The sequence below is a fragment of the Lagopus muta genome, chromosome 2 (genome assembly GCF_023343835.1).
Source record: "Lagopus muta isolate bLagMut1 chromosome 2, bLagMut1 primary, whole genome shotgun sequence".
NCBI classification, from domain to species: domain Eukaryota; kingdom Metazoa; phylum Chordata; class Aves; order Galliformes; family Phasianidae; genus Lagopus; species Lagopus muta.
Genome location: NC_064434.1, coordinates 74,779,186 through 74,795,766, shown reverse-complemented (window position 1 = coordinate 74,795,766; position 16,581 = coordinate 74,779,186). Strand labels below are relative to the sequence as shown.

Sequence of the window (16,581 nt, the reverse complement as noted above, 5' to 3'; positions counted from 1 at the left end):
TGTTACCCTGTCAAACTAAGATATCGAAGAAATGATGAGCTGAGAGTATCTTTTTTCATAATGGATTGTTTGCTGGAAAAAGCCACTCAGCTGGAATGGAATTCAGTTAAAATCACAGTAGAGTAAACATAAGGAATCTACAATACCATACTATGTCACAAACTTTTCACTTTCCTCTCTAGTTTGGATGATACTGTGCAGTAAAAAAAATGCCTTACGCTAAATGGTGGACAGTGACTGGTATTGTCAGCAACCAAAGATGGTGCTTCAAACTGCCTGTGTTTTCAAATGGTGAACTGAATGGTACTTCTTTTTAGAGAGGCTGTTGCCTAGCTGAAGGGCATACATTCACTTTCTTCAAAATCTACTCTATGTCCATTTAAACAAGTGAAAGCTTGAGCTGAGCATTCAAATGGAAAATTTAGCACAAACCCTTCCTCTTATAATGCTTATAAATATTGGTGTAGAGTTCTTGAATAAATTCATTGAATATCAAAATATTGAAGCTTTTCACAATGTAATTATGTAGCTAAGCTTTATTTAAATTCATTGCCTAAGAAACTTCAAACCCATGTTCTGTCATTCAAGCAGATGAATTCACAGAGAATGCCTTAGATGTTTTCAAGATGTGCATGAATTGGTATGTGCATGAATCTTTTAAAAAAATTTTGTCTGAAAAAATTCAACGTGTCATTCACTTCAAAACCAGCAGAGCCTAACAAATCCCAAGCAGAGAATAAAAATAGCAAACTGGAAATTGGGATTTCAGTAGTTGAGCATCAATTCCATTCACTGTTCCATATTTTCATGCAAAGAACTGTAGGATGTTGCTGAGTGTCAGAACAGGAAAAAGGAAGAAGAGACACATAGGTGGATTTGCTTCTTCATCCTTAAATGCACTGTTTAAGCCATAAAAAAATGTAGCATATTTTTAAGTAATATTCTATTTTAGTTTTCTATTTAGAATACATAGTAGCCTTACAAAAGTAATTACTTCTGTTTAAAATATGATTAATATTCCAGTCATTCCCTCAATTGTACAGCAGTGTGGGCTGAACAGCTGATAGATTTTTTTGTCAAGCTTGTCTATTCATCCTTTAACACTGTGCTGCTATTGGCCAATCTAATTGCTAAAGAAATTGACAAAGAGGCAGGGATTCTTAGCAAATTGCTGCCCTAGAGAGTGTGTACAAAGCTTAGCGAGTGAAAAATAGGGAAGGAAATCTGTATCATTGCATCTGCTTTTTAAGGTCATAAGATGAAAGAGAAATGACAGTGAAGCTTCAGTAATTGTAATCCAGTAATGTTCAAAAGTCAGATGTCCTCGGGTCTTTACAAATTTGGATTTGGGGAAATTTATCCTCGCATAACAGAAATATTATGCAGGGACTGCTGCACGACTTCTAGGTACTGCAGTGGTTATAGTTGAGGAAGTTTTAGTTGTTCCCTAAATGATGCTGCTTTTATCAGAAACTGAGAACATAACAATTTTCTTTAGGGACTCACGTCCTGCTGTATTACAGTTTTCATTTTGTGAATGGTAAGATGTATTACAAAGCAAGTTTCTTTGCATGACCGGTTTAAAAGACATTGATTTTTGGAGGAGAATAGCTGAGTAGGCTAGATTGCCTTTCCTTAACTGCAGGAACTAGCCATGTTCTTTGTGTATGTGTATTTATGGGCACACGTGAATCTATGTGCATATGTATATACAAGTCCAAAACACATCTTGAAGAAAAAGAGCAGGAAATTCTGCAATTTTATATTCACAGTTAGTTGTTTTCACAGTTAGCTTCCTCTGAGTCTTCTAACATTTAGAAACATTGATTTACTATGACCTTACATAGTTTCAGTAAGTCTTTCCTCGCAAATTTCATTTTAACAATTAAGCATCAATTCTATTTTGGTATATTGATATTGCCATAAGTATGGCACATGTCCCCCTGGATGGATATTTGGAGTATGATCAGATGATGATCAGTGATGATCAGATCTGATGATCAGAAGATGATCAGTGGTCTGGCTTTTACAATGATCATACAGAAACCACGTGATTCTGACTTCATCTCTATTTCCCTACCTGTTGTGCTGTTCTCGGATGGCTTGATGGGAGAAGTCTCCCACTCCACCTGAATATCTTATATTTAAGTCATCTGTCCAGCTTGGTAATGAAATCTCTGAAGGTGAGCTGTGTGTCATTTGCAGACAGGTGTCATACAAGGGCCTTACGTGATTTGTTTGATAGAACAAATGTTAGTGCCAGAGATTAGTTATCCGTCCTTTACAATTATTAAAAAACATCAATAAGTACAAAGAGGATGAGAACATCTGTAAACCTAGCAGCTGCCAGCAGAAATTGGCTACAGCCAGCTACAGAAATTTCAGTGTATTTTCTTTCTGTACGCTAATACTTCCAAAGCCATCTCTCCCTGCCAGATGGTGGCATTTCCCTGATACTGCTGATACAAAATGAGACACAGAAATAAAGAGAAAGTTTTTATAGTGAAAGCATTTTTTTGGACTCTGAACTTCTAAAAGTTGGTTGGAGTCTACGCTGGCTATTTTGCTAGAAAAACACGAGGAGAGCATTTTGAGTTTCTCCGTTTTGCATTAAGTAGCAGAAGTTAAATTTAGGGTTATTTTCTTACTGTATTGGTTTCTGCCAGCATGCTGTGCTTGTCAGTGATGTTTTGCAGATGGCCTTAACAACTGATGGTAGGGCAACTTTTTAAAACTGTAAGTAGAACTATGTAGAATAAATTCAGAAGAAAATTCTGGAAGTAAATGGTTTTATTTCTGTTGAAATAAAAAGTTAAGCACTGTCTAAATTGTAGATATCTAAGCTTTTGAAGGAACAGTAATTCACTTTTAGAAAACTTCAGTAAATGCATTTTGTGGTTTTTATCTTCCCTGTTTTATTTAATGAGGAATGCAGGCTGACAAAGGTAACAGTAAGCAAAGGAAATCATCAGGCTGGAATCAGTCTGCCTAGGAAGAGTTGAGAAACTTCTTTGTGGGGAATTTCAGAGCTTTTTGGTAGCTGTAACTTTTTTTTTTTAAATTTCATTCACCAGCTTGCTGTGGCATGGATAGTTGGGACTGATGTTTGAGATGGATGGTAGCCTAAAGCTGTTTGTTCATTTGATATATACTTTTTACAACTTATTTTGTCTTTTTCAGTAGATTTTCTGATACAGTGTTGTGAAAATGTAAGATAATATTTTATCAGGAGAGCTGTTTTCTTAATGTTGTCTGCTAAAATGCAAAGAGTGATAGGTAGTGTGCTGCATTTCCATGGCACTTGGCTTGTTACTATTTCTCAGTCCTCACAATCTAACTGTATAAGAGTGATTCAGATTGCTGTCATGTAGTGGCACAGCAGCCTCGTATTGTCTCACAGAGAAAGTGTGGTCTGTATGACAGTATGAGGGTTTGTATTTAACAGAAGCATTTCAAATGTGCTGACAGCAGTGACAAAAATCTTCAGACCTTCTGTCCTGTCTCTTTTCTTTTTCATAGAACAAAACAGTAAAATTGCAAGTGAACATGTCAGAAAGTATAGAAACCGAGTTTCAAATTAATATTAATGGGAAAAGAAGGCCAGGTACTTCAACAATGAGAAATACTTTCTTATATCCTACTTTACTAGAATACATATAGTTTTTAAAAAAACAACTTGTGTATTTCTCATAGTTGTTTAGAATGCCTAGACTTAGGCCTTGGTGAGAGTTCTAATATCTGGTGAGAAATTATGTAGCAAGAGATGTGACTGAAGGACTTATTTCCAGTTCTGATGCTGGATGATATTTTTTTGTATTTGTGTGTAAATACAGATGTTTGTAGTTAGTTCAGTCCTAGCCTTAGCCAACCACACTTTATGGTTCTGTAACAATTGCTAGAGATGTTTACATGTTTTTATCAATTTGAAGTTTCACTATGTATCAACATATCTGGACAAAAAAGGACATGATAGACACATAGCTTCTGATGTTCCTGATGGGAAAACAGATGTATTTTCAGAGAAGATGTCTTAATTGGATCACTCCAAATGATGTATTCACCCCTTGTGTGGGCCACTCAACTGTCAGAGTAGCCTGTAAGAGATAGGCAGGGTGCATTGGACAGATCAGCACATGCTAAGATCAGGTAAAACAGGTCAAGGTATGGGCTGGAAACAGTGCAGTTCATTGTGGACCCCAAATTTGATTGCAGTCTAGCAGCACTAGTCTGCAGCAATTACAGGAGAGACCTTCTGGGGGACCCAGGGCACCAAAGAATGCTGCTCAGTAGCGATGTGCTGCTGCCCAAGGGTTTCATTGGAGCTGCTACATAATTCTGTATGCAGCACCCAACCCCTGCACACTGTTATCTCTTTAATTGTTAACTCTGCTAACATCTGCCTTCTTTAATAAATAAATCCTTCCAACTAACATCCTTCACGAATAAATTAAACTAAAAAGATGAGAAAGATCTTCTTAGCTTTGTGACTAATGGGAATGTCTGATTTGCATAGCAGCTCAACAAAGGCTTTTAGGCTTGTGAGATAAAATGTGGGTGCTATTTCTTCCAAACGGGAACACCTAGTCATCTCAAAAGTGCTGAGTCTAATAAGTATTTGGATCTTCATGTAGAGCATGCTTTTATTGTTATGTTCTCTTGCTTTCATTGCTGCAGCGTCTTGTTGACTGCTAAATGCCTGGAAGCCCTGGGATGAGCAGGGAGCTATGCTGTGGATTTGAGCCATCAGACAGGCACTAACAGCAGATCTGTGTTTCCATTGCAGCCTCTGGCTGCTCTGTAATTTTGGGAAAGCCAGTTTTCAGGAGGCTGGGTATTTTTATTTTGCCATATACATTTGGAAGTGAATCTTAGGAAATGTCTGTACTGTAGACAAATGAAGAGCTACTTTCTATGACTGCTGAAATCCCAGCAAGGCTCAATTGGGCATCACAGGGCAAAGAGGCATCCCACTCGCTGCTGTTTTCGTGTGGTGAGGAAAGAGGGCTTCTGAACAAGTTTTTGTTAGTCCATTTTACGTCACATTCCTTCATCAGAAACTGCTTTTGCAGCAGCTGTTTTAGTAGAATAGAGTGATCCTTTTAAGAATTTTAGAGTAACAGTTTGTGGTGTTGTACAGAAATTCTATAACCCAGTCCTGTGCAAGACTCTGTCTTCTACCTGTTTGACTGACAACTGGCATAATGTTAAACTTGATGTGCAAGATTTTACCTTGGTGCTAACATTATACTGAATTTATTGAGCTACATAGGTAGAATAGACACTTTTTCAACTGATTAGACCCAAATTTTTTGTGTATGATGCTGATAATTATAACTAGTCTCTGCTGAAGGAAGCTCAAATGGCAACAAGGAAAGAAGCTCCAACTCTGTGACCGTAGCAACACAGCACAATAGTGGCACATAGGATATTTTATTTTTGTCATGTAGTAGCTATGTGATTCTAACCAAGAGTTTTCCTTTAAATAAATATTGAACCTAAAAATTAAATGTTTACTCAGCATAAGTAAGAGAAAGTAGAAATTTTTTTTTTTTGGACATGGAAAAGTATGACTTGATTGGGGATTTTTATTTTTCATGGGAAACAATTGCCTTAATTGCCTTAATCTCCGTTTCTGTAACGTGTATGAGGTTCCCTTTTTGTGTTGTTTTTAGAAATAGGGCTTACGTAGTAAAAATAATGCATAATAACAGAGAAAATTACGTAAAATAAATGTAGATTATTGTCTTTCTGTCTGGTATAGCTCTTCTAAATATGAGCATGTGACTACATGAAAGTTTTTTGCACTATAGTTGGAACCACTCAAAAAAACAATAGATAATCAATACAAAAGTGTGTGATGAAGTCTTTTCCATGCACTTTTCATCCTGATTTAACATAAAGTAATTGGTTAAAAGAAACCTAATATAAAATTACATTCATGCAGCGTCAAGAACTAGGCACTTGTCTCTCTGTGTTGCTTGTCGTCATCGGTGATATTGCATAGCCTGGGAAAAGCAGAAGGCAAGATTGGCCTTCGGAACAGTAACTTGATAACTTTCAGTGTAGCTTTAACCATATTTAGGAAGTTACTCCCCTGTTGTACTAGGTATGCATATGACATGAATCTTTTATTTGATGATGTGCTATTTAAACAATTCAGTGCTTCATCACTTTTGCTTTCCTTTACTGTTCTTGCCAGGGTCAACGTCTTTTTGAAAAATTGCTTGAACTGGCATCCCGAAATATTGAGATAAAACTAGTGAGCGACATACTGCCTGTGGAATCAAAAGTATTAAACGACTTGAAATCAAAGGGTAAGACCAACGTCTTTATGTTGTTATGCCACTGGCTGCTATGTAATGTTCATTTGATTTTAAATGCAGACCCAGATGACATGTGAACTGCAAACTGCTGTTGAGCAGTGTTATCCTATGAGCCTGGAGTTTTCTTTGATTCGTAGTTATAAAAAATCTGAAACTCTTACTGTGGCTGGAGTAGATATTTGCCATTTGCACTGGTTAAAAAGGTGTTTACATAGGCGTTTAAATGCACTATAGCCATACTAATGGTAGGCAGTTTTACCTGAGAAATTGCTGTTATACCCTGTGGCACAAGGTAGTTTTCTCTTTAAAGCAAAATAATTAATTAAAACATGCCTATGTTACTGATGATTCTGAAGCACAGGAAATACTTTTAGTCAGATTTAGCCAACTGCCACCAGTTTCTGTTATGTGTGTGCCTACTTTCCTAAGGATTGTTTTGAAATTCAAAATCCCTGTTCAAAGAGGAGGCACACACTGAGGCTACATGACTAAACTTCCTTGATGTAAAACTGTCTAAAAAAATAATAAAATTGAAGAGGATTTAAGAAATGCTAAAAGAAATTAGGATCTCTTAAGAATTTTGACAACCTCACACACATTTCTCTTGAATAAAAATACCTTAGTTATTGAAATATCCTGATAAAACTTTGATTTTAATGGTAGGATAAATTTTAAAAGGAATAGGTAATCTATATATCCTGATAATCATCATTTTTGAGACAGGTTACTTTAATATATGGATCAGAAAGGGAATTCTAAAAACAAATCAAGTTAAGTGTTCACTACTTGTGCCAGCACCGTAACATAACATGTCATTGCACGACAAAGAATAAAGAACATCCTTTTCCAACTGTAATTAATCTTTGTTTAAGTTCCTTATAATCCCCCGACTAGGAAAGGAAAACAAAAAATTACTAGTGGAAGTCCTGTTTCACATAGTGGACTGCCTTTTGATCAAGACTGGCATGTTTTTTGAAGGCATGTTTTTTGAAGACAGATGTGTTATTTCAATGTAATCATTGTGGAGACTTGTCACTTCATGACATTGCCTGTTCCAGGACTTTGATTACTTTTGCTGCGTGACTAAAGGTGATACTGATTCCTTGATAACAACTGAGGCTACATCAGCTTTGACAGACATCTGTGAAATAAGGAATCATATATTTCTGATGTGTTGAAAAATAGATGTCTATTCTAATATCAACACCAATGAAACTTCTTTAAAAAAGTCATTTAATTCACCTGTGATTTGGTGTCCCAAACTGCACAGGGTCAAATGCAATTAAGGATAGGACCTGTACGTTTATATTGGTGTACCTCACAATTGATATTTTAGTTATAATTTATTTAGAATATCAAATGTAAATAAATAAATAAATAATCCCCTTTCCAAGAAAGATGAGCAAGAACTTTAACTAGGAAAGGAAACCATTTGTCATTAACATTTATGTCAGTTTGTGGGAATTAATTAGATCTGTTAACTTGCTGAGTAAGCAAATAAAACATAGGCTTTTACTGTTTTATTAGTTTCAGCTTCCCTTATGACTAATTCAGATTCCTGAGACAGGAAATTTTAGAGTATTCAAATGAAGGGATCGATATAATTGAGTGCTCTGAGCTGCTCTGAGAATCAGAGTAACTTTTATGTGGTAATCCTTGTGAGTTTTTTTTGCCATGCTCTTAGACCCATGTTCTACTTTTGACCTTTTCTGAAGATCAATAATTGTAAATTCTTGCTTTTTTCAGTATGAATGCTTTTCCTCATTCTGTGTTTTAGTTTATTTCTTCAAATTCTTGAATTTTTGTTAAGATTTCTTAATGATGATGAAGTGATTGCCAGCTCTGTTGCTCTGTTGCCTTACATTTACATTGGTTTGTTGTTTCTTATTCCCAGGAACTTGTTAATCTTTATTTGGTTCCGCATTCCTAAGAGACAACTTAGGTTTGACATGCCACTTTCAATTAGAAGGTCAGACTTAATTGTCTATCTGAATTGGGCGGAGGAGGGTCCAAATACTGTTTCATGCTTCACCAACCTATATACTCAGCTGGTTGTTCCTAAACAGCAAATATTCATGTGGCCAGGGCTAAAGCAGTAGTGAGAAGAGAAAGCATTTACATAGCTTGTTTGGCTCTGGGAGTTTCTCACGTTCCAGAGCCTGCCTTCCTCTTGCTAGGTAAGCAAAAACTGTCATCTTCTTTCTAAGGAGATCGTGTGAAATAGTCAGACCATTTCTGCATAGTAGAATTGTGAAATATCCTGAGTTGGTAGGGACCCACAAGGATCTTTCCTGGTTCCACAAAGGACCACCCAGACCACAAAGGTTCCACCAGGACCACTCATATTTCTGTGAGCAATGTCCAAATGCTTCTTGAACTCCAGCAGACTTGGGGACATGACCACTGTCCTGGGCAGCCCGTTCCATGCTCACCAACTTCTGGTGCAGTTTCTGTCCCCAACCCCCATTGCCCTCCCCTGACGCAGCTCCATGCCGTTCCCTGAGGCCCTGTCGCTGTCACACAGAGCAGAGCTCAGCATTGCCCCTCTGCTCCCTGTGAGGAGCTGCAGCCATCGGTGAGGCTTCCCCTCAGTTCCTCTGCTTTGGGCTGAGGACACCCAGCCACTCCTCATACATCCTGCCCTGTAGACCCTTTACCATCTTTGTAGCCCTCTTTTGGATGCTCTCTGACCTTTCTTCCTTCTGGTTTCTGGTTTCGGTCCTTCTTGTATTGTGACACCTAAAACTACAGACAGTGCTCAAGGTGAGACCACAGCAGTGCAGAGCCGAATGGGACTAGCAGACTGTCCTAGTGAACGCAAGATATAGTTGCTATTACATAGGTTGTGGAAGAGCCTTGTCTTTCTTTTCACCAGTCTGCATGATCAGCACCAATGAACTGTGCCCCTACTCTGTGTAGGCTGGTTTCTGAGGTCAGAATGAGTGTTAACTTGGGTATCATCAACCACAGGCTGTGCCTATTCAAATGGTACCTGAGAACCTTTAAGTGTGGCGCAGTCAAACATCACATGCATTTCCTTAGCCCAGGGAGTCTCCCTTATTGTGCATCTTCAGGTAGAGTGCCCCTTTTGACTTTAGTGGCCAATGTAAAAGCCAAAGTTATTGCTTGATAAACTTGATCATTCATAATGCTTCATGCAGTTTTTCTGGTGGTGGTTGTTGGTGTTGTTGTTTTCGGGGGGGGGGGGGGGGGGGGGGGGGTATCACTCATATCTGTGGACAGATATGAGTGGTGTCTTCTTGCCTCCTCACCCCATTTCTGATGTACTGCAGAAAGTAGCTCTTTCCATCATAGGAGTGCATCCCAGAGTTCTCCTTACACATCCTTCCTGTCCCTGCTGTTTGACAGAGAAGGAAATTGAACTTTGATTTCAGATTTGAGCTGATGGAGTAAGACAAAGCTCAGTTTACGTGGACAGAAGAGCAGAACTGAAGTGGTGTAGAGTAAAATAGAGTAACTTACAGAACAGTGAGCATGTTTGTACAGATATCTGAGCTAGCACTGAACCTGTAAGTTTTTTCACCACTTTTGATCTTTTCCTTGCCACGTCTTTGCTATCCTGACTGACTTGAGCTAACTGTAGAAAATGGTAGCTTGATTCCAGGAACAGCACAGCAAATGCACTGTGAAGCATGAATTGATTTACTCAGCTAACACACCTTGAGCTGTGGCGATAGGAACCTCTGAGTGCTACAGAGCATACATTTGCTAATGATTGTTGCACTGCAGGAGTGTTGTTTAGTTGCAAAATTAGGCATTCAATAATGAGGAAATACTAACCCCAGAACATGTATCTATGATAGACTTTAATTACATTATCTGATGCTATATTTTACATGAAATACATAACTGGTACTTGGTGTAATCTTACCATGTTAGTTAATAAGAAGTCTTTTCCATTGTATCAAATGAGAATACATCAAACATTTAATGCCTGAGGGAGAAGATGCTCATTCAGGGGATATTATCTCTGTTGATAATGGGTAGAATCTTTTTTTATCTCGTATTTAATGTATGTCTCCAGGCTTTCTTTATTGCACATCTGCCAGATCCTGCACTGCATACAGAGTGATTTATTTCCTCATAGGATTTTCGGTAGTGCTTCTTGCTGTGGTATCTGAGTGCTCTGCAAATACAGTATTAATGAATTTCTTCTTGCAGCATCACTGTTAGGCAGGTCAGTTGCTGCTTCTCTCTCTCTCAGGGACATCTGGCAATTATTAATTCCAGCACTGGTACCAAAAGCTAGATCCAGGCAGTTGTTTTTTATAATCATAATTGTAAATATATATGTTCATTAAAAAAAAAAAAAAAAGCAACAGCAAACATGAGTATGTTTTCCCAACTCTAACACTGTCAAATTTATCACTGAACATATAAATTGTGATTCTATTTTTATAGGACTTTTAATAATAGGCAGATTTAGGGTGAATTCTTGATTCTCTTTAGTTAAAGCTGTATTCGCTTTCTCACATGTGTATATAAATACTATGCATGTATGTATATGACTGTCTTGTGAAAGGTAGGCCTGCTGTAGGCAAAATTTGGCTCACTGTGTAAACAAACACTTTATCCTTCCTGTGCTGTGACAGTACCTTATTAATGCTTGTTTTCAAGGTTATTGCTTTAGCCTTTTCTCAGCTGTGTTGGTTTACTAGATTGAAACATTTCTTGTAACCCTCCCATTCCTTGCACATAACTGTGTACCAGACTTTGTGCCTCAGTAACATGAGTGGCATTGTTTTCAATTAGCAGGTTGCTGTATCAATTCTTACGTGCACAGAATCTAAGTTCTATGCTAATTACAGTATTATTTTAGCTGACAGTATTAACACTTTTTAAGGCATGCCAATGCATTTCCTTCAGTTTGTAGGCTTCATTCTTTTTTTTTTCCTTTTCCCCAGTACTCCTGTTTCATAAATCATTTTTCATATATTTGCAAGGAATGCTTTTTGTCAGTGCTTGATGTGGCAGATATGGAAAGAGGACTCTGTCCCTTTCACAAATAAGATTTAAAAAAAAAAATAATAATCTAATTTAACCTACAGCTATTGAATTTAGTGCTGAAACTGAAGAATCATATGAAGTCTCTGTGTTAAATATGGCAGGATCTAATCATAAGGTGATACTCTGACTTGCTGAGTAGTTTGTGAACATTTGTTTAGGATTAGATGCAACCAAATTAGAAAAACAGATAAAAGATATTACTGTGGAGAGACAAATAAATTAGTAAAAAGTGGAGCACTGTAAGCTTTTTGAGCTTTTATTTGTACGCTTTGCATTGCAAACACTAGCAGTTGCCATTCCACGACAAATCAAATCTACCTGGGCAGCTGCGTGATCCCAAGCTGCTCTTTGCCCTCCCAACCATATGTTGGCCCTCCCTGCCTTTTTCCTTGCATCAGTGCTCATACGGCAAAACAGACAGGAGGCTGGTTGGCTGCTCTACAGACTGATTTTTTTATTTTTTAACTGGCATAATTCTGATTTGCATTTGATTTCTGTGTTACTCAGCGTGTTATCTCACAGGTTATATACAACATAAGGATAGGAAACACGTAGCTGCAGTTGACAGTGGAGGCAGAACCACTTGGTTCTGGTACTTGGTTTAGACAGACTTGATCTGCAAGTTCATGTAATGCTTTGGAATTTTGAGTGTTTTTGAATGCTTTTTTTCTTTACCTTTGTTTTAATGAAATTGTTCCCCAACAGACAGCAGTAGTGAATATTTAATTGTGTTTATTTATTTTGTATCTCAAATATGCATATATCCATACATACATGTCTGTAAAACCATATTCTATCTGCTTTTGTTGGCACACTTAAGGCCTAGATTGGTTTTAGAGCTGTCAGGCTTTTGGAATGTTAGTTCTTATCTTCAACCACAATCACATTCCTTTTCTTTATGTCAAGGTGTGAGCGAATGGGAAGGTGATTTCATAGTTCTAATATGTTATAGGAAGACTGAAAAACTTGTGTTTTGTTGTCGAAAGATGGAGAACGTTTGAGAACCTCAGTCCAGTTTCTCCTTAAGAAACATGCTGGCAGTTAGGCGCTGTTTTTTAACCTAGAGCCTTCGTGTAATGCAAGTCCTAGGAATGTGGAGTCCTCCATTTGGGAGAAAACTACTTCTTTGGAAAAGACAAATCCATCAGAGCTAGCAAGGGCACCTTTTGATAAGTTTCAATTGACATAAAATATGCTTGGAGGGAGAGGAGAGCTGGGTGAGTTTGCAGTTTTCTGTAGGCAGGTGGTTGGGTAAAGCATGATTAAATTTTCAGCCTAGAATATTTGGTTTTAATATTAGAAAAAAATGTTCCAAACAAGTGGACAGTGGACTTTGAGCAGATTATGAAAGAGAAACCACAGGAGTTTTTAAGAAAGTAGGTAGGCCTCTATGAGTGCCGTCTCATGTGTTTATCTCTGGTGTGTAGAATAGGTCTAGGCTCCATTTAAAGGGTTGCTTTAATAGTTGCATTATATAGAAGAATAACCTAAACTTATGTATTTAAGTAGCATTTGAGTCCCTCTTCATGTAAAGATAATGCTGGGAATCAATGTAAAAAACAGTGTGAAGGCTAAAATAATAATACACTTCATTCAGTGGGAAACTGGAATGGATGCTAATGGATGTTTGATGCATGGGAGTGTAAAGAGTGCTTTTGAGAGCTGAAACCAGCTGATGGCTATATCTAAGGTGTTGAATAGAGTTGTAGCCCCACTGTTTTCTTATCAGTCAGTCTTTCCTAGGCCAGGTTCTGTAAAACTGTGAAAGGAGGGGTGATAGAGACGAGCTCCATCTCTTAAAATTCATAACTACCAAAAACACACTCATTTCATCTTTGGTTTTTCAGTAACAAGTAAGTAGGATCCTTTGAGCAGATCAAGGGTGAGTCCTCCTGAAGGAAGCAATTTGTATCTGAGTTTCACATAATTCAGTTTCACACTGGACATTCAAGTATCTACCGAACATCTGGACACGCTAATACGCAGAAACTCCTGTTTAGCTGTTCTGGGGGGGAAACACCTTTCTATTTAGGCACTTAAACTTCTTTGACTCATTTTATGTTACTAAGTGTACACACATCCACTGAAGCCTTGATAGCAAGGAAGTGTTCAGCATTGGTTTTATGCCTAAATCCCATGAGGACTCATAAGAAATGTTTCTCATTTGTTTCAGCTGGGGAGCTAGATCCTGCAATATAAGGTAAGCCAAGCCATGTCCAACCTTATTAATCATGACTGAAAAGAGAGGGCAGGTAAAACTTCTGTTACATCTTAGAGATGCATATAAATGGACAAATGTTTTTGACACAGAACATCTGCCTGAATTGTGGAAGAATAGGTTCAAAATCCTGATCCATCTAAAAGTTTGTAAATTTTCAACTTGAAAGAGAGTTATCTACCTTACCAGACATGTGACAGAAATCAGATTGAGCCAGTATTGAAGATCCTTAACCTCATAAAATAGGAGTGTAATCACAAAAGTTTGGAAAATGTAGAAGATATGTCTCTCTGAGGAGGATCTATCTGGGTCCTTGATATTTAAGCTCTAACAGTTGGCAGAAATTCTTGAAATTTCTGCCTTCATTTGAATATGATGTTTATTTGGGATAGAAGAAACCTGATGTTTAGTCCTTGCTCTGCCTTGTTCGTCCTTCTAACCTCACGTATTTTGAAAGAAACTTGGAAGAATTATTTTAAGCTTCTGGTTACAGGACAGGATTTTGAAACTTGGTCAGAGAATGGATCCTTCTGTGCAGTTCTGAATGAGTTGTTGAGGTAAACGGCATAGTTTCTACTGTCGTTGCCAACTGTCTAGTTTAGATGTCTTAGCTCAAAAACAGAAGGTGCTGTAGTCCAGCTTTTGTTTAATATTCTATGGGAAACAATGCCAGCTCTGGGATTAAAACTTCATCAGATGCATAAATATCCTCAAAATAGGCACCATAGTAGATTGCAGTGTGAAACAGCTTATTTTCTCTTACAGATCTGAAACCCACCAATTTTAAGAAGGTTTAGGCGTGGTCTGCCTTAAAGAGTGCTCTAACAATAGAAAATTAGTAGTATGTGGCTGTTATGCCAATAAACTATATTAATTATATTTATATTTAATAATTTATAAATAAAAAAAAAATCTTTAAATTCTAGAGGCAATCAGGGCCTTGGCTTGTACTGGCTTGTTTTCAAGAGAGAGAGAGGGGAAGACGTTTATTTAAGCTTGGTGCCCACGGAAGCCAGATATGCAGGTGACAAAGTCTAATTTTAAGTTCTACAACATTTGTTTCTGTGGATTTAGAAATGAATGCTCTTTAAGGGCTTTTCCAACCTGAGAGATTCTATGAAGGAAATGTATGTGTAATGTGCAGTTTTGCATTATATAACATCACTCATTTGTTTTCCAATATCTGTAGCCACTGTTTAAAAGAACCATAGTAGTAGTAATACATCTGACTTGATGAATTAAGAATCATGAATTAAGACATTTCTAACATGCTAGATGTTTAGTAGAAACAATGTCATAATTCTTCTGCTTTAAAATCTTTAATTGAAAAAGTCTTTCACAGTTGATGGATCAGTATTTTTGTACATATTTGCAGTTCGCAAATTTATTTGCATTTAAGACTGCTACTAATGCATGTGTATTCATGGATTTGGTGGAAGTGGGCGTGCTTGTGTTTTGTAACTTCCAGAACAGTTAAAAGTGTTGATAATCCAGCCATTTTGTCAACAGTCACATTGCTTTTGTTTAGTGATGAGAACTCAGGTCCAACATAGCAGGTTCACACCACAGATAATGTCTCCAAATCTTGTTTGATAATTTGCATGGATGGTTTTTTGTATGACAATAGTGGTTGGAATCACTGACACTTTTTGGCACAGAGAAACCAATAGCAGATGGCATTAGACAAAATTAGTTATGACATTTCTACAACATATAGACTGCATGCAAGTTCCTACCTACTGTTACTGGAAGAGCTGGTAAGAGCTGCCAGGACTGTATGAGCTCAGGAAAGATTTGTTAGGTAGCTGTGCTCCCCTTGTGGAAGTGTTGGCACCCCATGCTCTCTCTTAGTTGCAAAAACACTAGTGCTATCTCATCCCAAAAAGTGATGATAGCCAATGATGTTTTATGTAGGGATCCAAAGAAAGCAGTATATTTTCTCTCTGATGAATTTTGTCTGCTCATCCAGATCATAGATGTTTCTTGTCCACTTGAAACTTGACTGACTTCTTAGCACTGTGCTTTGATCATAGAGTTCCAACCCTCCTGCTGTGGGCAAGGTTGCTACCCATCAGACCAGGCTGACCAGGGCCCATCCAACTTTTTTGTAGATTTCATGCATTAATTTTTAAAGTAACAACAGATTTCTACAGTGCTAAGGTGTTTTATAAATTTTTATACAGCCTAGTGGCTGGAAATGAAATTACGTTAAGCTTAGTCTGAAGTACTTCATCTGGAATTAAGATCTCAGAATAATGTCTCTACATTACTCTCCATCATTTCCATCCCTCTTTGCCCATTCTTACGGAGTGATTATCTCTAATGCTGACACTTGGCAGAGAGTACATTCCGCATATTTTCTGTCCTTCAGACAGAATATTAAGTGTATATAGTGAACAAATATTAACATCTAGTGCAGAAATTTATAGTCACTTCCATCACTCAAAGTGGAACAGATTTCTGTTTCTGGTCATTTTAATCTAAGGAGTTATGTATACATACAAAGTGATGTGAAAAATACCAGTGAAGTTACAGGCCAATATAATATCTATATTAAGGTTCAAAATTATGTCAGCAGTGTGTTATTAAGATTACAGTGTCTTTCAAAAATAACACTTTTCATGCAAATGGTCACTGAGCAACTTTTTCCAGCCGTAAGATAATAGAAACAAACTGAGGGTATATTGTTTGCCTTGGTGCAATAATCAGAATCACATGCTCATGCAAGAAGCATAATGGAAACAAGTGGAGTAAAATATTCTTACCCTTTATATTTTTTCCGCAATCTGTAGTTTCCAAACTCCCTTGTGATGGAATTTAGAAATCTGTCATTTTGTTTGATCTTTCAACAAATACTTCTGATTCTGTTTGCCTTTTTGTCATCCACAAACCACTACCCAAGCAGCAATGTTCTGCAGCTTCAATATCCATTGTTCCTTGAAATCTTTTTTCTTATTTATTTCAACAATTAGCTTATCTGAGTGTATTTCCTTTCATATTCTATCTTCTTTC

General features: G+C 37.3%; 1 protein-coding gene across 8 annotated transcripts in view; it reads left to right on the top strand.

The window, feature by feature from the left end:
- PLD5 (phospholipase D family member 5) overlaps window positions 1-16,581 on the top strand; it is a 227,113-nt gene that overhangs the window by 123,111 nt on the left and 87,421 nt on the right. For 7 of the 8 annotated variants that reach the window (XM_048936320.1, XM_048936319.1, XM_048936317.1 and 4 more), the window contains one exon: window positions 6,200-6,314. In XM_048936320.1, coding sequence (XP_048792277.1) covers window positions 6,200-6,314 — 115 coding nt within the window. Of the gene's footprint in view, window positions 1-6,199; window positions 6,315-13,524; window positions 13,552-16,581 lie in introns of those variants that run through there. The other variant, XM_048936323.1, reaches the window with a different exon arrangement.